At 35.5% G+C, this 21,542-nt stretch overlaps 1 protein-coding gene across 2 annotated transcripts in view; it reads left to right on the top strand.

Annotated features, from left to right (window-relative positions):
- Nucleotides 1-19,681, top strand: part of STT3B (STT3 oligosaccharyltransferase complex catalytic subunit B) — a 98,823-nt gene extending 79,142 nt beyond the window's left edge. Inside the window, exons 6-16 of one of the 2 annotated variants that reach the window (XM_032648222.1) lie at nucleotides 47-145; nucleotides 1,279-1,425; nucleotides 2,678-2,726; nucleotides 4,114-4,268; nucleotides 6,658-6,869; nucleotides 8,108-8,295; nucleotides 9,030-9,201; nucleotides 10,072-10,245; nucleotides 12,657-12,770; nucleotides 14,809-15,021; nucleotides 18,028-19,681. In XM_032648222.1, coding sequence (XP_032504113.1) covers nucleotides 47-145; nucleotides 1,279-1,425; nucleotides 2,678-2,726; nucleotides 4,114-4,268; nucleotides 6,658-6,869; nucleotides 8,108-8,295; nucleotides 9,030-9,201; nucleotides 10,072-10,245; nucleotides 12,657-12,770; nucleotides 14,809-15,021; nucleotides 18,028-18,108 — 1,604 coding nt within the window. In that variant the 3' untranslated portion in view covers nucleotides 18,109-19,681. The remainder of the gene's footprint in view (nucleotides 1-46; nucleotides 146-1,278; nucleotides 1,426-2,677; nucleotides 2,727-4,113; nucleotides 4,269-6,657; nucleotides 6,870-8,107; nucleotides 8,296-9,029; nucleotides 9,202-10,071; nucleotides 10,246-12,656; nucleotides 12,771-14,808; nucleotides 15,022-18,027) is intronic. The other variant, XM_032648223.1, reaches the window with a different exon arrangement.
- The last annotated feature ends 1,861 nt before the right edge of the window (nucleotides 19,682-21,542 follow it).

The following is a 21,542-nucleotide window of genomic DNA, read 5'->3' as shown; positions in this document are numbered from 1 at the left end:
TATTGGTAGTAGTAAATTATCCTTGTTTCCTATTTTGTCTTTATAGCATATAGCACTTTCTATATTGTGGGATTAATATTATCCATGCAGATACCCTTTGTGGGATTCCAGCCAATCAGAACAAGTGAACACATGGCAGCTGCAGGTATGAAAAATATTTATTTTCTTTCTTCTAAGGAATCTGTGAAGGTATGACTGGCCGATCTTCAGTGGAATGAAGGGTTCTTTTGGGGTTTTGTAGTTGTTTTTAATTTTCATCGTATTGGTTCTAAAACATCACCACTATAAAATATGAATATCATAGAGTTTATAGAGACTTTCTGATGTTGTACGCCTAAAAGTGCTTATCTTGCCAGCTGTGACTGTTTTGAAAAAGCAAAACATCCTTTTTTGCAACCACTAAATAACATTTGCTTTGTATAAATTAAATAGTGTATCTGTACACTGAGTTACTGTATCACTGAGTTTTCATTTTACCAAATTTAGATGGAACATTTCATTTTTATGTTCCATACATCTCACTAAAATATTTTATCCATATCTACTAACTGGAATTAATGGCTTTCATATTGATTATAAGGTCATATAATTTCTCTCCCTAAAGCAGAGCATTTTGCCATCATTAATCTCGGTCACAAATAACAAGATACAGTGGGAGATCTGTGAATAAAACTTTATCAGAGATTCTACACACAAGGTGCATGATCCATAGGAAGTCTGTGGGTAGTTATTTTGTTTGTAGCATTTTATAAATATCAGTATATTTAACTTTCTAAGATGATGTTCCATAGCTTTTATCATCAGATTCTCAGTAAGAATCTTGAACCATCTCCATCCCCCACCCAACTATAAACAGTAACCATATATCAGGATTCTTCTCATCCAGGTCAGTTGTATCCTTCAGTAAATCTGAGAATTATTTTTTTAATGATGTTTCTTTATTTAAAAAATTTTTTTCCCTAGAAAACATGTTGCTAAAATATGGGACAAAGGGTGGAATTTAATGTGCTGAATAGGCTTCAGTTACTGAAATGAGATTTTTCTTGCCTGGTCCATGTATGGGGAGTCTGATCATTTTGAAAAAAACATGTAACAGAATTTTTGGGATGTATTAATTGGTTAACTGTCACTTGACAAAGGAAATGTCAGATCAAATGACTAGTCTCTGATATATGAATGGTACAAGGTATTCTAAGAAGGTCTTCCAAATTAACGTTTGTAAATGTCCTTAGTAAAAATGCTTTGTTGATTACTTATATGAACCTTTTCTTTAATTAGGTGTCTTTGCATTGCTGCAAGCTTATGCTTTCTTGCAGTATCTGAGAGACCGATTAACAAAACAAGAGTTCCAGACCCTGTTCTTTTTGGGTGTATCACTAGCTGCAGGTGCTGTGTTCCTTAGTGTCATCTATTTGACTTATACAGGTAGGTGTCATCACCTGTAGGATATGAATCTTGTCTCTAGGTTATTGCAAAAGGTAATTCTTTTTCAAATTTTGTACATGTTGCATTTATCCTAGTAGGTCAAATATTGTGGTTTCTTTACAAACTGTATGAAAATAATAGTCAAAGGTTCTAAAATGTGAATAGCAGTACAAATTTTGATTTTTTTTTTTTAACAGTATCTTAATTTTGCTGCTTCAGGTTCTGATAAATCCACTTTCAAACATCCTTCTCTTGATGGATGAATAGGCCCAAAATGTATAAAATTCAAAGCCTCCAGTATTAACAGTGCAGGTTTACCCTCCCTTGTTTACATATACTCTATCTCCTGATTTTAAACAGTCAACCAGATCAGTTTCAGTCTGCTTCTGGATTCTGAGTTACTTTCTAATCCTGACTTTATTAGTCCCTAGAAATAAGTCAAATTCTTTCTGAAGGTATGTCAAATTAATGTACCAGCCTACGTCATAAAATCATGAAGAATTAATTGACAGGAATAAAAGGGACGAATGTTTAAAATCATCTTTGTGGACTGCCCTGGTGGCACAGTAGTTGGGAGTACACCTGCCAATGCAGGGGACACAAGTTCAAGCCCTGGTCCAGGAAGATACCACATGCCGTGGAGCAACTAAGCCCATGTGCCACAACTACTGAGCCTGCACTCTGGAGCCTGCGAGCCACAACTAATGAAGCCCTTGTGCCTAGAGCCCATGCTCCACAACAAGAGAAGCCACCGCAATGAGAAGCCTGTGTACCGCGACAAGGATTAGCCCCCGCTCGATGCAGCTAGAGAAAGCCCATGCGCAGCAATGGAAATCCAATGCAGCCAAAAATAAATAAAAGATAAATTTTTTTAAAAATTAAAATCATCATTGTAATTTATCTAAATTTGGCATACTGGACACCTCTCACTTTTTAAAATTATCCAATGCTATCTTAATACCTTAGCTTTATTTTACTAGTCAACTAGAGGTTTAAGAGAGAATTGGAAAACATTCTACAATTTTATCTGTCAACTTGTTGTATTTCTCTGAAAATGTAATGTCCGTGGATATTTTTTTTATTTGATCCCTAACTTTATTTTATCTGACTGCCAGCTGTGTGAAATACGTTGTTACCTATTTTTTAAAAAACAAGAATTCTTTTAATATTAGCTTAAATTAATCCATAATAATCAATAAACATAAAAACAGTGAAAAGGCAGAATAATTTCCTCTACATTTTTCCTTCCAAGGTTACATTGCACCGTGGAGTGGCAGGTTTTACTCATTGTGGGATACTGGGTAAGTGCAGATAAGTTATTTGCCCTCATGTTATTTTCCTTTTGTTGTCTGTTCTTTATTGTTAGTATCTCTGTCAATACCTGGGCAACATTTCTAAAGTATCTAGCATGTACTAGTTCAGTAAATGTTGTATTTTGTCTGTTATAATACCTGTTTGGAATTCATCTTTAGTGTGATTATGTAAGTCACATTTCTCTTCATGGGCAACTCCTTATTTTAGTTTTATTTGTTAAAACATTTCAGGTAACGTGTACCATTTTAGTAATTGATTTTTGTTTTTACCAATGTATTCAAAGTTTCCATCTGTTAGTAATGTTTAATTTTTAATCATTAAGGATAGATGCTATGTTATAGCATCTGCATGCCGTAGATATGAAGAAAAATTTAACTTTCTTTTTAATACCACATTATCTAAGTTTCTTGATATTTTTTAACCTATCAAATATACTAGAGAATATTTGTTGTGCTTTTTAAGAGTGCTATTATAAAAAGAGTTAGTAAAAAAAATTTAGTTTTAAATTAGCTCAATAATTTTTTATCTCTAGAAATGTTTTCCTAAGGATAAGAAAATATCTCTTGGTGATAATTTACTTCTCTCCCTTGATTCTGCTATTCCATCTTTTTTGTTACTCTCCATGTGGCCGAATAAAAAACCTACCACAATTTATTGAACAGGCCTGCCCTTTGGTGTGATACCAAAAGGGCTCCTGCCCATGACTAATTAAAGGGCATAAGCAAATTATGTATGAATGGCTGAAGCTAACAGACACAAACTTCCAGAGATAGCCTTTGCATCACCAGAGTTTGAGGGAAAACCCCAGTTGTAGAAGTTAGTTTTTCTGATTAGGTTAAAATCCTAGGTTAAATTTTTCTTAGTCATACTTATTCTTGCTTTCAGACTTTAACTGACCACTTTGGAATTTCAGGGAAAATTTGTCCTGTCTTTTCCATTTCCCTCACCAGCCTCTGTGCCATCTCCTTGTTAAGAAAGGTATTGTGGCAATATGATATGTTATCGGATAAGGTATTTCTGCTAGTAATAAGTCCAGAAGATAGTGAAACTCGTTGATGCAAACTTAGAAAAGTACTAAGTTAAAACTGCAAAACAAACTCCTATTTGAGCAAAGATTTTTGTGTTAGAAGTCAGAGCCAACACTTTTATAACTGGCCTTAGATAATTCTGATTTTAGGAGGGGCATATTGGTTTTGGTTTTACCAGTGTGTATCAGATTTATTTCCACTCTAGCTGGTTACATTGGAGTATACTTTTAAGCAAGAAGAGGTAGGGATAGGAACCATATCTACAATCAGAGAAAGTTTAGTCATCTAAAAGGAACTCCTGTTTTATCATTTACTTTTAAATAATGTTAACTTTTTTTAATACCAGGTACGCAAAAATACACATTCCAATTATTGCATCAGTGTCTGAGCATCAACCTACAACTTGGGTATCTTTCTTCTTTGATCTACATATTCTTGTGTGTACCTTCCCAGCAGGCCTGTGGTTCTGCATTAAAAATATCAACGATGAAAGAGTATTTGGTAAGAGATTTTTAATAAATACTTTGATTTATTTATTTTTGTTGAGATTATCACTACACTTTAAAGTTTTGTTTTTCTTTGCTTGACTCTATGCATATTTAAGATAAACTTTCCTCTCTTACTTTGCATAAGTGCTTAACCAAGAAAAATTCAGTGAATTTGCATTATATATACAACTTTTCATTTTGGACTAGTATATAAATTTTTCATTCAATTTATTGTTTTCTGAGAGGTTAATGTAATTATAGTCTGTGGCTGAGAATTGGAAATTATAACTGTTGACAGAATAGACTTGACTTTATTTTCTCAGTTAAATCCAATCAAGTAGGAAGAAGTTTGCAGGGGCATCCATGATCCAAATTTCAGTGCAAAAGTACATTTTGTAATGGAATATGAATCACCTTTAAGTAACACCCTCTTGACTAATTTGTGTAATTTCCAACTTAAAAGACTTAGATATACAAACTATTTTAAAGCCAGTGTTTAGGATCTGACATTCAAAATATAAATGGACAAAATAAACAGATACCAAACACTTTTATGTAATTCAGTCATCACAAGAAGTATGCTGTGGCTGTTTTGCATTTGATAAAACCTGAAACTGAAAAAGCTTTGTAATATGCACAGGGTCACATAAGCAAATAGTTTGTGCAAGTATGGGTCCTGGACCATTAGAGACACTCAAAAGTTACTGTTCCAGAGTGAAGTCAGGAGAGATAAAATAGCATCTGCATAGGTTCTAACCAAAGGATGACACTCCTTCTTTTCTGGTTTCTATAGGTCACTGGACTCTGGATAAGGCCATGTTAATATTGCATCATTCAAAAAGATTTTAGCTTAGACGTATTGCCCACTCATGACTTAGCAGTCCCAATCCTAGGTATATACCCAAGAGAAGTAAGTGTGTGTGTCCCATAAAGGACATGTTTAAGAGTATATACATAGCAACTTTATCCATAATATCCCCGAATTAGAAACATTCCAAAGGTTATCAGCAGTAGGATAAGGAGATTTTTATGTATTTGTACAGTAGAATACAACACAACAATTAATAAAAGAATAGCATGGGTAATTAAAAGAAACCAGTACAAAAGAGAACATTTTTATATAATTTCATTACTATGAAGTTTAAGGAAAACTAAATTATTGCTTTAAAAGTCCAAATAGTGATTACCTTTTTGGACTTTCAAGGTAAAAAAGGGTGGGGGGTGAGGGGAGCAGTTATTGACTGGGAAGAGGCATGAGGGATTCTCCTGAGGAGGTATACAGATGTTCTGTATTTCGATATGGGTGGTAATTACATAGGTGTGTGCGTATATAAAAATCCATTGAGATAAACAATATGGTATAATAAATGTATTTTTTAGTCAGGAAAAAAATGTGAATTAGCTTCAAATGAGATAGGCACTCAAATGACTCATTAACTTTGTAAAGTCATATAGCCTCTAGCCAGAAATGATAGTCTTTCCTTGTGGTGAGCACATTATCTGGAAAGCTTTGACTATTGGAAATCACTTCCAATTTTTTTTTTTTTTTTAAGTTTCTTGGCAATAACTTTATAAGTTCCTCCTTTGGTAATAAATTATATTCTTCTCATCCCATTCTTACTTTAAAGCAGGCTTTATGCCAGATACTGGCACAGACTTTTCATAGACTTTGATTCTATAAAACTTACTGTGCCTAATAATACAATTCACCAAACATGTTTTCATCTGTCAGTTAACGTATTTTTCTAATATGTGATGCTGTTGACAAATAATTGTCTCATTCCCCATAGTAGCTATAATTAAACTTGAAACATGATATGCTTCTCTAAACTGTTGATATGCAGTGTTTATTTTGTCAACACTAGTTATAATTTCTAAATATGACTTTTAAATTGGTTAGCATTATCAATTTAAAAACAATTAGGGCTTCCCTGATGGCACAGTGGTTAAGAATACGCCTGCCAATGCAGGGGACACGGGTTTGAGCCATGGTCTAGGAAGATCCCACATGCCGTGGAGCAACTAAGCCCATGCTCCACAACTACTGAGCCCACGTGCCACAACTACTGAAGCACACGCACCTAGAGCCTGTGCTCTGCAGCAAGAGAAGCCAACGCAGTGAGAAGCCTGTGCACTGCAACAAAGAGTAGCCCCGGCTCGCCACAACTAGAGAAAGCCTGCATGCAACAACAAAAAGACCAAACACAGCCAAAAACAAAATAAATAAAATAAATTTATTTTTTTTTAAAAGTTCCTCTTTAAGTAAATAAATAAATAAAACAGCCCTTTTATGAGATGTTTGTCTGTTTTTAGATTTTGTTTTAAACAGTTTTAAATAGTCAGTAGAGTTTCCAGGGACCCTTTTCTCTTCTGAAGTGTTACGAGAGAACTTGTCTTTGCAGTTGCTCTGTATGCCATCAGTGCTGTCTACTTTGCTGGCGTGATGGTGCGGCTGATGTTGACCTTGACTCCAGTCGTTTGTATGCTGTCTGCAATTGCATTCTCAAATGTTTTTGAGCATTATTTGGGGGATGACATGAAAAGGGAAAACCCACCTGTGGAGGACAGCAGTGATGAGGATGACAAGAGAAACCCAGGAAATTTGTATGATAAGGTGGGAAATCTAAAGTAAGGCCTTTAAAATTTTTACGTGTTTTATTTTTCCACCACAGTAAGAACATATATATTATGAAGGGTGATTAAACAAGAATTTAGGCAAACTATGACATTTCTAGTTGGTCTTTACTGCTTGCCTCAAATTTTGAATCCTGGTTGGTCTTTTCACTCAGAAAGCTGGTGCTCTACTAAATTACATAAAATTTAGCGCTATAAATCCTTCTGAAACAATGTGCAAAGTGCTTATCCTTGAGGTCCATATTCACTGTAAACTTTAAAAATATTTGGTTGACTGAATAGTAATTCACGAGGGGAATAAGTGCCTTAAAAAAAAAGTCTCCAGTTCGTTAGCACTAGGTGGCTGGCCCATATAATAATGTAATTCACTTTTAACTTCTCAGCTAACAGAGCAGGATTATATTTGGTGCAAGTGTGGAAAAGACTCAGAATCAGAGCACTTGTCTTGGATGACATAGTAAACTTTATTAACTAGATTTTTAAGTAGCAATAAGCAATGAAGAGCTTCGCAGTATACGTATTAATTTTGAAATTTTCTTTCTTTACTATGATAGGTCCAGTATTATTCATGCAGATTAGTGCTAATAAGGCACATACCTGCTTTTGTGTTTGTTTTGTTTTGTTTTGTGGTTTCTTAATAACTAGCCTTGCAATTTAGAACCTCTGACCTGTTCTCTGTTCGGTGAGGTTTTTGTTTTGTTTTCAAAAATGTAATCTTGATTTTAACAAGTCTGTTGGTTTGGGGTTTGGAAATTAGAAAACTGATTCTGATAATGCAGTTTTTTCCTATACTAAAATCCTACATGGTCTGGATTATAGCTGGATATTGCTGTTTTCACGGTGAGGAATTAAGATTTTTTATAAGAAAAGGGTGGCCAGCATGAGACCATTTGGTTATCTCCTTTGTATTTACATAAAACATAAGGACAGTTGAGTTTGAAAGCAGCTTCTTACTGGAGATTTTTTACTCTGCAATCTGCTCCTGGATTGGGTTTAGTTCCAGGAAGCCTTCTCATTCACATTTGACTTTGGAATTCACCTTGATAATTTTTAGAAAATGTTGTATGACCCACACGAGAATTCCTGATGGTTATACATTTTCCTTCTGAAAGAATTAAATTGATAGATAGCATTCTCCCAACCTTCTCCCTTTTGAGTGTCTTAATGAAAGCAAGTCAAATGATGAATTTGTCTCATCAGTTTTATTTGCATTTTCAGGCAGGTAAAGTGAGGAAGCATGTAACTGAACAGGAAAAAACTGAAGAGGGATTAGGTCCCAATATAAAAAGCATTGTTACCATGTTGATGCTGATGCTGTTGATGATGTTTGCAGTCCACTGTACCTGGGTCACAAGCAATGCCTACTCCAGCCCAAGTGTGGTCCTGGCCTCTTACAATCATGACGGGTAAGAAGACAACTTGACTACAAGAGGATTTTATACCTACCCTTTTTTCCTGTCTCAAAAGATAGAATTCAAAGATGTTTGTGAGGCTCTGCATTTGAATCTGCTGTGCTTTTCTTGTGACCTTTCCCCTGCCCGTCCCCTTTGGTAGAAGTAGGTAATAATCATTGTATTTCATGCTCTTTTCCAAAATATCTTTGCATATATAACATACACATTAGTCTTTCTCAAAGTGTTGTGCTTGGACACAGAGCATCATCATTACCAGGAAATCCTTTTGAAATGTAAATTCTTGACCCCACCTCAGTGTGTGAATGAGAAACCTGAGGGTGAGACTCAGTGATCTGTGGTTTAATAAGCCCCCCTGGTGATTCTGATACAGCTACAGTTTAAGAACAGCTGGTTTATGTACTGCAACCCTGCATTCCCACTCCAGCTTCTGCTTCACTTGGGTGCTCATTAGACTTGCCCAGTATCAGGCTCCACACCAGAACTACTAAACCAGAATTTGCTTTTTTACAAGATGGCCTGGTGGTTTGTATGCATATTAAAGTCTAAGAAGCACTAGTCTAGCTCTTCATTGATTTTTTTTTTTTTTTTTTTCTCCCTGCCATGGAGGCTTTTAACTACCATCCTTAAAATATGAAATTACTTAGTGGCCTGGCACCTCAAGGTTTTAAGTTACCATCTTCACACTTCTAAAATATCATTTAAAAGAATATTGTGATTGTTTTCAGCACCAGGAATATCTTAGATGATTTTAGAGAAGCTTACTTTTGGCTGAGGCAAAATACAGATGAACATGCCCGAGTGATGTCTTGGTGGGATTATGGCTATCAAATAGCTGGGATGGCTAATAGAACTACTTTGGTGGATAATAACACCTGGAATAACAGCCACATAGCACTGGTAAGAATTTGATCAACAAAAGATCAAAAGTTACAAACCTTTATTCACTACTTAGCAATCAGACTTCACTTGTGATTAAGTAGGAAAAATGTGGGTGAAAGTACTCTTTGCTTGCTGAATTTTGAACATACTTCTCTACATATTTATTCAATAAAGTGAGTTCAAGGTATGCTTATTTTGCTTTTAAGAATAGAATTTAAGTATCATTCAGAATTGTAGGCTGTTTGCTGGAGAGTAGGCAAAATCTGAAACTTAAAATATTATATTTGTCTTGTATTTTCCATTTCATAAGTTAAGAAAAGTATTTGCAAATATGTATAACAAATGCACTGTGTTTTATGGGCATGCAAATTATGTTCACTCTAGCTATTAAATAACTAATTTACGTTAAAGTAATCACCTCTCTGTTCTTTAAAGATTTTAAATAGATAACTGGGCATTAGCCAAATGAATTCTCTTTATATTAGTGTTGTAACTAATCATTAGATGTTTAGTAAACTGAAGAGAAGAATGTATTTGTGCTAGCTAGATGGATGGTCATCCTCGGCCTGAGGTTATGAGAAGTTCTGCTTCTTTTAAGCTTGCCTGCTTTCATATTAAAATGTTAATTTCATGAGACCTAATTATTAGCAAAATATTAGAGCATGTATTTCTGATTTTGACATTTCTGCTATAATTGGTTGTAGTAAGTGAGGTGCTTATAAATCTCAGTAAATCTGTTGAATTCATAGCAAATCATTCTTATAAAAAGAATTCCATGTAAATCAAACTCTTGAGATGCATTCCATCTTAAAGTAAAAATGTGCGTCCATTTTTATTTTTAGTGTATTTTGGGACTAAGTACACACATTCTCATTTTTTATTCTGTAGGTGGGAAAAGCCATGTCTTCAAATGAAACAGCAGCCTATAAAATCATGAGGAGTCTGGATGTAGATTATGTTTTGGTTATTTTTGGAGGGGTTATTGGGTATTCTGGTGATGATATCAACAAATTTCTCTGGATGGTTAGGATAGCTGAAGGGGAACATCCAAAAGACATTCGGGTAAGAAACTAGGTCGTTCTCGGTGTGTGAAAGACAGCTCCCAGTAGCCCTCTTACCTTGTTAATTGCATTGTGTTTGTTTTCATTATCCTATCCCCCAAATTAGTTCTTCAGTCTGACTTTACTGTTTATTAAAGATACCATAAGCATTTTCCCAGGTTTAAAACTTTGGAAACTCATACCTGGTACTTCCATTCTCCCCTACAAAGCAATCCCTTGTCAAAATTCTTGCCTTTACTCCTTACAGCCTGTCACTTCTGCCCGTTCCTTCCATTTTCATTGCTTCCGCTCTGGCATTGACCCCTATGCTCGTAAACCTGAAATAGGACAGTAGCCGTGAACTTGCTATCTTTGCCTTAGTCTTGTTCCCTCTCCCAGTCTAACATGACATTGATCATGTAACTTTCCAGCTTTTTTTTTTTTAATTTTTTTTAAGCCTTCATTAGTTTAAGGAAAGGGGCCTTGAAACCAGACAGACATGAGTTGGAACTAAACCCTGCCGCTGTCAGCTTGGTGCTATGGGCAAGTTGTTTTTCAGCCAGTCAGCATTATATGCTTTGAGCACTAGGTCTTGTTCTAGGTTCTAGTGTTATAATTGTGATTACGGCTGTTTCAGTTGATCACTAACAGATGCCAGGAATAATTCATTTGTACTGCTGTTATGAGAACTTATAGTAACATAGATGAAGCCTCAGCCTAGTGGCTGGTTTGAAATAATCATAATGATGATTGAAATAATGAAGCAGTGGTATGAAATCCAAACGCTTTAGCTCAGAATGCACAACCCCTTAATACTTCACTTTCCTTTGCTGGCCTCTTGTCCTTCTATCACCTTTTTCCACTCTGTCGATCTACTCTAGCCCATGAAACTTGCCGCGTGGTTTCTTTCCTTGGCTCATCTGACACACGTGTTTGTACTGTTTTCTTCTTGGAGTACCTTCCCTACCACAGATTAGTCCCCTCTCCAGAAGCCCTTCTCTGGTGCATTACCAGATCACATCCAGCATGGTTTGTAGGTAGATTCTGTTGTATCTCTCCCACTCAGCTGTGAGCTCAGAGAGGTTGGGCACCCAGCACTGTGGTTTACGTGGTGAAGGCACAAAAGATGAGAGTAAGATTCACAGCTGATCCAGAATAAAAGAACCTTTTGGGAAAATGTATGAATATGTTTTACGTGACAGGAATGAAGTCGAGTAAAGCCCCAGATTTCTTGTTTAAATGTAAATGTTGTGACATTTCCCCTTAACTACGATTAATAAACAGTATTACCTTGTGTTAAATGGGTCTTAATTTAATCCTCCTAGTATATAATTTTCATTTGTGCATTTGCTTTAGCAGTGTTAAAACTGATGTGGTAGATCCAGATATATGCTTTGAACCATTTATATAGAGAAAAATCCTAAGTTCCTATGCTTTGTGAATAGGTAATTTACACATTCACATGGTTCAAAAAATAAAATATAAAGGGATATACAGTAAAAGTTTACACCCTCCACCCCAAGAAAAGGAAAAGAAAAAAGTCCATGGTAGTCTCTTACTATTTTCTTATGATTCTTATTGAAGCAGGTAACTAGTAGCAAAATATACACCTTGTTCTTGCTTTTTTTACTTCACAATATATTATGGAGGTCTTATGGGGATGCTTCTTAATTCCTTTTTTTTTATATCTGCATAGTGTCTTCCATTGTGTGTGTGCACCATGATTCATTTAACCTGTCCCTGTTAATGGACATTTAGGTTGATTCCAGTTTTTTAATCTCATAAACAGTGGTGCGATAAATAACTTTGTACACTCATCATTTTGCCCACGTATAAGCATCTCTGTAGGATAAATTCCTAGATGAGGAATTTCTGTCGATGGTGTCAGATTAGCCCTCTTAGAGGTTAATTCATAAATTTGATGAACTCCCAATAAAAATTCCTACAGAAGTTTTCTAAACATTCCCCTCTGAACTAAAGAACTGATTTTAAAAGTTCATATGGAAAAATAAACAAATTTAGTTGGCCTACCTGATATTAAATCATGGTATTGGTACCTTTTTTTTTCTTAAATTATTGAGGTTTTATTATAACATGGTTTAAAACCTGGTAGAATTAATTAATAATCGCCCTCCCTCACTCTAACAGACTATTGTTCTTTTTCTCTGTGTTTTGGATACTCTTGTTTATTTCCTATAAATGATTTCTATACTGAGCTTTAAAAAACACCCATGATAGTTTTGTGGGTTTTTTAAGAGATGACATTAAATTTATAAATTCATCTTCTGATACTATGTTTTTTTGAGATGTAACTAAATATGGCTTTATGAAGATACCTCAAAAGTTAGTTCTTATGGGGAAATGAAAAGGGGAACCTGTAGCTTTGAATTGGTTATATTAAACTGACACAAACTTCTGGATTCTTTCCTGTAGGAAAGTGACTATTTCACCCCACAAGGAGAATTCCGTGTAGACAAAGCAGGATCCCCTACTTTGTTGAATTGCCTTATGTATAAAATGTCATACTACAGATTTGGAGAAATGCAGGTTAGTTACATCAATTTTTCTATAATCTTTATTCAAAGGAATATTAAGTAGCCTTGTTTGACTCGAAAAAACAGGATAATGATGTTTTGGTTGCGCTGTAAAGAAAAATGTGCTCATCTAAAGATTCTTTTCTCTATTTAATTTCTGAAACTTGTATGTAAAAAACGAGGAAGTATTTTTTAGATCGAAGATTTCCTTCCAAAATTGTTAATTAACATAGGCTCAAATCCATTCTTTGCTTGCCATCTCACTTTTCGACTTCATGCTTTTGGAAGACCAGGGAGAGGTCTTCCAGCTGGGAAGCAGTGTGATCTTAAGTAGTTTAACTTCACTGCCTAGTGGGGGAAAGCCTGAAATTAAAGAGATGAATTATTTAGTCACTTCATATATTCACTGTTTCCCTGTTCTCCATTACCACAGAGAGCTAGGACTCTCTGGGTCAGAGTTTTCCCAGAAAATTGGAATGATATGGTACAAAAGATTAAGAGTCGACAAAAATGAGTGAATGGGCAAAGAGGCATCGTGGCAAAAAGAACAGATAATGGACTGTCACAACACCTGGGTTCCAGATCTGGCTCTGTCAGGTTACATAACCCTTGGCCAAGTCACATTCTCTCTGGACTTGTTTTTTTCCTTGTCTGTGTATAATGGGGGTTGGACTGATGGCTTCTATGATTCTTCATAGCGCTCAGATTGCATGACTGTCATACCAAGTTACACCTTCATACTAAGGTTACATCAATGGCAGAGGAAAAATTGCTTGTTTAATTTTATACAAATACCAGGGATCGAGATAATGTTTCGGCATTATTCGCTTGAAATTACTCTACAGGTGACTCTGAAAAAACAGACAAAACTTTTACTACCAGATTTAGGTTTTTGTTTGTGTTTTCTTTGAAGGCCACTGCCTGGTCTCTAAACTCATGCTAAGAAAGAAGCAACTTAAGCCATAATAATTAGCTACCTCAGAAAATGGGTGAAAGATTAGTTTCTCTGTTCACTAATGAGAGCATTGAAGGACTTTTTTTTCCTGTCACGTTTATCAAGAGCTCCAAGCCATGCCTGTAGCATGCATTCATTTTGATGCCTTTCCCTACTCGAGAATAATATGTTTAAGACATGAAGTATATAACTTTGCTCTTGTATAGATGTGCAATAGCAAGTTATTCTCGCACTGGAGGAGATTTGGTTTTTGGATTTATTTTTAAGTTGAATTCATTTAAGTTCTGTGTGGCAACATATAAACTTAGTCTGAGAATTTCTTAAAATCTTCTCCCGTCCCTCCATTTTTTCCTCCTTTCATTCTTGGTTAATCTTCCCATGGTTTGGCTTGTCTGACTTCCTTTGTAGTTCCCAATTTCAGGTTGGTTAGCATCACTGCTTTACTTGTGCATTGATTTAACAAGTAATGCTGGTGAGATAGAGCCACACCGAATAAGGTAAAGTCATCATGCAGCTTACATCCTGTTGGAGGATATAGGTAATTTTAAAGATAAATAAAAACCTTAGCAGCAAACACTGTAGAGTAAAAGAATAAGGAATCAGTGGAGGAGACTTCGCAACCATCAATCTCAAGAAAATATTTTCCTGAAGGGATGGTATTTGGGCTGAGACCAAAGGATAGAAAGGGGACCAGCCATGCAAAATCACTGAATGAAGAACTTCGAGGTTGAAAGAGTAGATAGTATAGTGCAAGGCCCTGGGGCAGAAAAGCAGGCCCTTCTGTGTGTTTTCTCTGAATACGTGTAAGAAGGGCTTTAATGGATTTTATCTTGCTATTTTGGTTTTTTTATGCCTGTGGGCTGTTCATCCACTCTAAGGGTTCATTGAAACTCTAATTCTGATGTATTTAGTTTCTCTCTTGCAGAGTTTTTCCTATCTGGTTAGCAACATATAAGAACTGTTACAATATATTGCTCTGATTGTGTTTTCCTAGTTTAAAAGGAGAAAGTTTTACTCTGCTGCTAACATTTACTACCTTCTAATATTGCAAGCTTTCCAATATGGTTAACATCCAATACTAATGTCACTTTTGCAGTTGGATTTCCGTACACCCCCAGGTTTTGATCGAACACGTAATGCTGAGATTGGAAACAAGGACATTAAATTCAAGCATTTGGAGGAGGCCTTTACATCAGAGCACTGGCTTGTAAGGATATATAAAGTGAAAGCACCTGATAACAGGGAGACACTAGACCACAAACCTCGAGTAACCAACATTTTCCCAAAACAGAAGTATTTGTCAAAGAAGGTGGGTGCCAAATGAAGTCATGTTTATGAAAGGGTAACTCCATATATACACTAGTATGTATAAAAGGAATAACTAATAAGAACCTGCTGTATAAAAAAATAAATAAAATTCAAAAAAAAGAAAAAAAGGGTAACTCAAGATTGGTTGGTTTGACTGATAAATAATTACTGAAAATTGCGAATAAATTTTCATTTGCCAGATGAATAAAGACCAAGGCTTATATACAAAGTAGATATAAAGCCAACCTGCTGAGGGCAGTCCTTGCAAACTGAGCACTTCAGGTACCCCAAGCAGCAACTGTTCTGGATAGTTCTCGATAGGGAAGAGTGGTTATCAGTGAACCAAGCTAAGATTTTCCAGCGGCATTCTGGCTTTAGCTTGTGCCACTCCCATTAGTAAGACGTGTTTGTAAAGTGAGATGTGTCTGTGGCTTCTGAACCTTTGTGAAAGTAAAAATGCCAAACAGGTAATAACAGTTGTGATTCGTTCATCATCTTTGGGTCAAAGCAAATTTATATAGCATTTTCATGTTCCGTTCTAGTACGATGTTACTATATTATTCATTGAATAAAAAATAAACTTGAGTTGGTTTGAGTCTTGAATGAAAAAAAATCATTTATCTTAAGATAATTATTTTTAAATGTAATTGTCATGACAAAGCTTGTAGGTAGAATTATGATGAGACTATTGGCAGTCCTTTTGTAATAAATATTTAATAAGATATGAAGTCTTCTATTGGAGGTCATTATGGCTCACTTAAGCCAAATAGATATAATCTTTGCTATAAAAGCTACTGAAAAATGAGTATTTATATGGTTTGCCCTCTGTGGGAGATGGAAAATAATGAGCAGTTAGAAGAAATATTAAGATTGTATTTTAAGGTACTACCCTTATAATATTAATTGTTATTAGACTGATCTCAGTCTTAAATCTTGAAAGATACTTAGGTTTACATTGCTCAGATAAGTTATTTTAAATCATTGAAGGAATTGTCTTATCCCTTTGTATTACTTAAAATATACTACAGATATATTCAGAATACAGATCATTTCAATTTGTACTATAAAGTGCTGAATATTAACTGTATGGTATGTAAATAGAAACTTTAACTGAATACTTTCTGTGCCAGGAATAGGTTACCATATCTAGACTAACGTATTTAAATAAGTCACAGAGATCAAGTGATCTGGTGTCTCATAGGCACGTGGTAGGAGAAACTGATGAGTCACATCAGCGCAGAAGTCAGAACAAATGCTGCCAGTCTGAAGGCAGTCACTCCTAAGACATGGCCCAGTTATGAAAACAAGGCATTGAACTTGCTGTATAACTGTTGATAGTGAAGTTTCTTAATCTGACCTCTTTGTCTTCTCATCATTTCCCCCAAATAAGTGAATGGATAAATAAAAATCCATCTGTCTTGTATGCCAAAAACATATTCTATTAGCCAACAACCTGGATCTAGTATTTCTGGTTTCCATGGCTTTATACAGTTTTGTACTAGCAGGAATGCTTTTTATTTGTTTTGCTTTCCTCTCTCCAGCCCATTTTTTATTTTGGGGGTTGAAGGGGGTGTGAGTGAGTACAGCAGCCACTTCCTGCCACTGCCAAGCTGACATGGCTGAGACACTGGGAATTGTAGTCCAGGGCTGCATGGCTCACCTGCTCCTAGAGAGAAAACACCCTGAGGACCTAGATACATACGTGCAGAGACCTGGGGCATTTTACAGGATCTCATAGAAAAGGTTTCAAGTTAGAAATAATGTAGGTGATGATGATAAAGAAACCAACTCCTTGGCCTGGTTTGAATTTTTACAGATTGTGCCCTCTGAAATTCTTTACTTTTTGCCCTAATAAAATAAGTTAATAATAAGGTAACATATATCATGGGCAAGTTAGCAATAGCTAATTTTTGTGACCTTAAGAAGGATTGCATTCTGCCTTGTATTTTTGTCACTGTTAGAAAAAAATTATCAATTGTTTTAAACTGAACATCATAATATAGGTACACGACATAGCATTTGCCAGAGTTTCTGAAACCTCCAAAAGTTGTATTTAAATGTGAGAATTGAATTGAGGGGTCAATCTCCTGAGTCTTGACCTGCTGCTAACCCAGTGCTTTGACTGACGCCTGAAAGTACTAATTTCCAAGAAATTTGCTTTTTTCAGTATCTGTGAATATGTCAGATTGTCAGATCCATGTCCTATATTGATTTATCTTTGTGAGACTCTAAAATAGCAAACATTTTTGCAGTAATTTCTACCACCACATTTGTAGTAATTTATTTCTTACACCACAGACATCAGTTGACAGTATTTTAAGTGGAATCCTGAAGTGTTAAGAAAAATGAAAAATACCTTAGTTTTTTAAAGGCCTGTGATGCTCAAGGAATGTTATGGGTTGTTTTTTTCTTGGTGTTTGGGTTTTGTTTTAATATTTAGGTGCTTATTTTCCTACTAAATTGGAGAACGTGCCAAGTGACCTTGTTTCTCTGTATCTTTGTAGATAGGTACACACTCATCCTCCTTTTTTACAGAGAAGAAAATCGGGGCTCCAGGAGTTACTAAGTTAATTTGTATTTCTGACACAGCTAATTCTTGGAAACTAAACTAGGAGCACCATTAACATTTTCTGAATCCTTAGTCTAGTTACATATTCTGTCATGCCTGGAAATGTGAGTAATTATTACACCTGAGCATTTAGTGGTTGAGAGGGGAGATGGGGATTCATTCACTTCATGGTGAGGAATGTATGACAGGCATTTGAGGACTGCTGTGGTCGTCCTTCATCTTAAAGGTGAGGACCTAGTCCAGTTCATCTTGGATCTCAGCATCCTTGGCATAGAGCAGTTCATGATGCTCATTGACTGTTTCAAGGAGTCCAGCCCTAGGAAGATCTGAGGGATTATAAAGACAGTCTTCATCATTCTGCAGTAAACCATGTGTGTATCTGTAGTTTTAATCCGTAGGGAACCTGCACTAACACCATGTGTTCTGTTTTCTTTTTAGACTGCGAAAAGGAAGCGTGGCTACATTAAGAATAAACTAGTTTTTAAGAAAGGCAAGAAAATATCTAAGAAGACTGTTTAAATATACTGTTCTGGTTCCTAACTTGAAGCAGATGTCCTTGTGAGAACCGGTCTTTGCCTTTAGCTCATGTCATGTTTCACAGCGACGGAGGGTACAGAACCATCACTGGAACCATCACTGGTCCAGGTTAATGTACAAAACTTTCTGGCAATGCCTGATTTAAAAAATAAAATTGGCTTACTGAGAACAGCTGTTTTTGATTTGTAATGTGAAGCAAGACAGAGCACTGCTGTAAATGTCTAACAGCAGATTTTTTTTTTACTGGTACATGTTATCCTTCAAATCTGAGAATTTGGACTAATGGCACCAAAGAACCCTCTAATTTGGTCCCTGGCACATGCATACTTGTCAATGTTTTTATTCTTTTACAAGATTTTATTTGAATTACCCAGATAGCAATACGTAAAATACGAATGACAAAATGTGATGCAAGCTTCTTGAACCAGTAAACTAGTACGGTCTGAGAAAGAGGTATTAGAAAAATAATTATACTTCCTTGAGCTATATTTATTTTCATGTTTCTCCAGTGCAAAGAATGTTTCATCAAATGTACATTTTCTATTGCTTACTGTTTGCTCTGAGAAGAAGCTGCTGTTTCAAAGATGGACCTGTAACTAATCGATTCAAATAGTTTTTTTTTTTTTTTTTTATGTTGAAACGTTATTGCTGCTGTTAGCAGTTGTTTTCACCAGGTACTTACAGAGCAGATCTCATACGTTGTTCATTCAAGGGCTAAATTTATATCCTTTGGAAATCATGGCAACTGCACGGGATGTTGCTAATTACCAGGATGGGGTTTGGTATCTTAGTCCTGAGGTTAGCACTTTGTTTACATGCAAAAGATTAAGGAAGAAACCCTTAAAGTGGACAGATAGCCAAAGTTCATTTTGTGTGATTCTTCAAAATGACAAAGGATTTGTAAAGTTCGCCTGGATTTCTCTCATTTTTATAACAGTTTCATCCGTCACAGTGATTTTGTCCTCTGCTACATATTTTGTTAATCCCTTAGGCATTTGATGAAACACTCTTTAATGCTATATGCATTTCTTATTTTTATTAAAAATGTGACAGTTGTCCAAAAAATGCACTAAAATATAAATGGAGATTGAACATGTTCACTTTCCGTCTCATAGGCAACTTTATATAGACTTGAAAATTTTCTCCTGTTTAGTAAAAGTGAAAGAGAAAGGGTTTTTCCTGCCACAGGATATCTTTTTTTTATATAAACAAGTATAATTTACACCACTGCTTTTGGTGGAAAAGTGCAGAATAGTATGTAACTTTTATGAAGAAAAGTGTAATTTACAATATTCATTGAGAATGTTACTGCTGATTTTTTCTTTTCCAAAGTGTAGAATATTCTTTGATTTATAGAATCCATTTTTGACCCAGATGATGGTTCTTTTACATACCAATAAAATGGTTGAACCTTTTCACAATAAAAGTGTAACTAAATCTGGATTTCTGATACCTTGTCATTTGGAGGATTTTATTTTACTTTGTTGCTTTAAAATTCAGTGCAGAGAAGTTGTTGACTGTAGGGAAAATAAAGTTAATTCAAATTTTGTGTTAAGTGTTGTCTTTTATACATCTTTTATTTTTGAAAGGACTAACAGTATTGAACACATACTTCCTTCTTGTTCACTTTTACAAAGGTTTTAGAGAACACGTGTAGGAAAAGTGCTAGATTAGTTCAACTTAGGTCTAAGGTCTAAGTTGAACTAATCTATTATTTATTTTGCCTTCCTTTCCACCCCAGAGTGAAAATTTCATTTTGACTTTTTATGGATGAGTGAGGGGAAGACACCTAGCCAAATAAGAATTTAATCTCCATGTAAATGAGGCTAGGACTCTAACAAAAAAGCCCTGCTCTGTAAGTTCCGATATTTAATCAGCCAAGTCTTGTATAATTTTCTCATTAAGAGCAGGAATGATCTCTCACCTTTTCCAGTTTTAGGGAACCCCATTTTGGTTCAGTGGATTGCCTCAGCAAAAACTATATTGTAACCACACTTGAGATTTTACTGTAGCAGAAAAGTGAAATTATAGACAGTAAAACAGCTTTTATTTTTATTCCACATCTTAGAATTGAACAAGCTGAGTGCTTTGTAGTATAAATAAGGCAGTGAGGCAGCAAGTCCAAAGATAAAGTTTATTTTTCAAACGTAACGTGTTTATCTACTTACTTGAGTTTGCATTTGTAGAGTTTTAACTTTGAGTCCCCAGGCCATGACCAAAAGGCCAGAGAACTAGATGGTGTAAAAGCAGCCTATAGGGTATTATCGTTTCCATAGCTTAAGGTCATAAGATGATGAAATCTGGAGCCTCTGCACACTTTTTTAAAATGGTAGTAAAATATATAACATAAAATTTACCATCTTAACCATTTTAAAGATGTACAGTTCAGTAGTGTTGAGTACATTCACGTTGTTGTGCAACCCTCTCCGAATTTCCTCCTTTGGAATGGGTGCTGCTGGATGTTGTGGGTGCTGTCAGACCCCCTGCCTTGTTACCCAGGCCTCACTGAGGTAGGTGGTCATGAATGAATGTAGAAACAGCTGTCTGTTAGAAATGGCAGGTGTCTGAAATGAAAAAGTAATCCTTCTTTTGGTGTGAGGTGTGACACCGGGAAGACAAAAATGTACATCTTAGCAAATTACCACAAGACAAGCAACTTTGTAACCACAACTCAGATCAAGAGAACAACACTGCCAGGACTCCAGAAGCTTCCTCATGCTCCCACTTGGTCACCGGCCTGTCCTACTTGCCCCTCTAGGAGGTAATCAGTCTCCTGGGTTTTACAGTAATTTCTGTTTCTAAACATATTTAATTGTACATGTTCTTTGAACAATAAAATGGAATCAAAGTATGTATTTTTTTATATAGCTGCTTTTGCTTAGCTTTTATGAAATTCCAAATGTTGCATGCAGCTGTAGATTTATTTTCATTGAGGTATATAGTATTCCTGTGTGTGTGTATCTCACACACACACACACCATTCTATTGATAGATATTTGTGTTGTTTCCAGTTGGAGGATATTACAGTTAAGGCTATAGGAATTTTCTTTTACACCTCACATGGAGCTTACATGCACACATTTTAGTGGGTATTTACCTAATAAAGTAGAATTGCTGGGTAGGGTATGAAGGTTCTTGTTACTCCCACATCCTAATCAGCCCTTGTCAGGCTTTTTAATGTTGCCTTTATGGTGGGTGAATGATGGTTTTCCATTGTGGTTTAGTTTGCCATTTCCAGGTTGCTAATGAGGTTGGTCATTTGGCAATCCCCTTTTTATGAGGATTTGGTTTTATTTTTTTTTAATTGTATTAGTAGGAGTTGTTTACATATCCTGTATATAACCTCTTCATCATTTGTGTTGCAAACTGCCTAGGAATTCATTATTTTACTGTTGTATTTTTCAGTCTTCCATGTG

The sequence above is a fragment of the Phocoena sinus genome, chromosome 11 (assembly GCF_008692025.1).
Source record: "Phocoena sinus isolate mPhoSin1 chromosome 11, mPhoSin1.pri, whole genome shotgun sequence".
In the NCBI taxonomy this organism is placed as follows: domain Eukaryota; kingdom Metazoa; phylum Chordata; class Mammalia; order Artiodactyla; family Phocoenidae; genus Phocoena; species Phocoena sinus.
The sequence above is the reverse complement of the archived record's forward strand: the minus strand, read 5'-3'. Positions and strand labels throughout refer to the sequence as shown.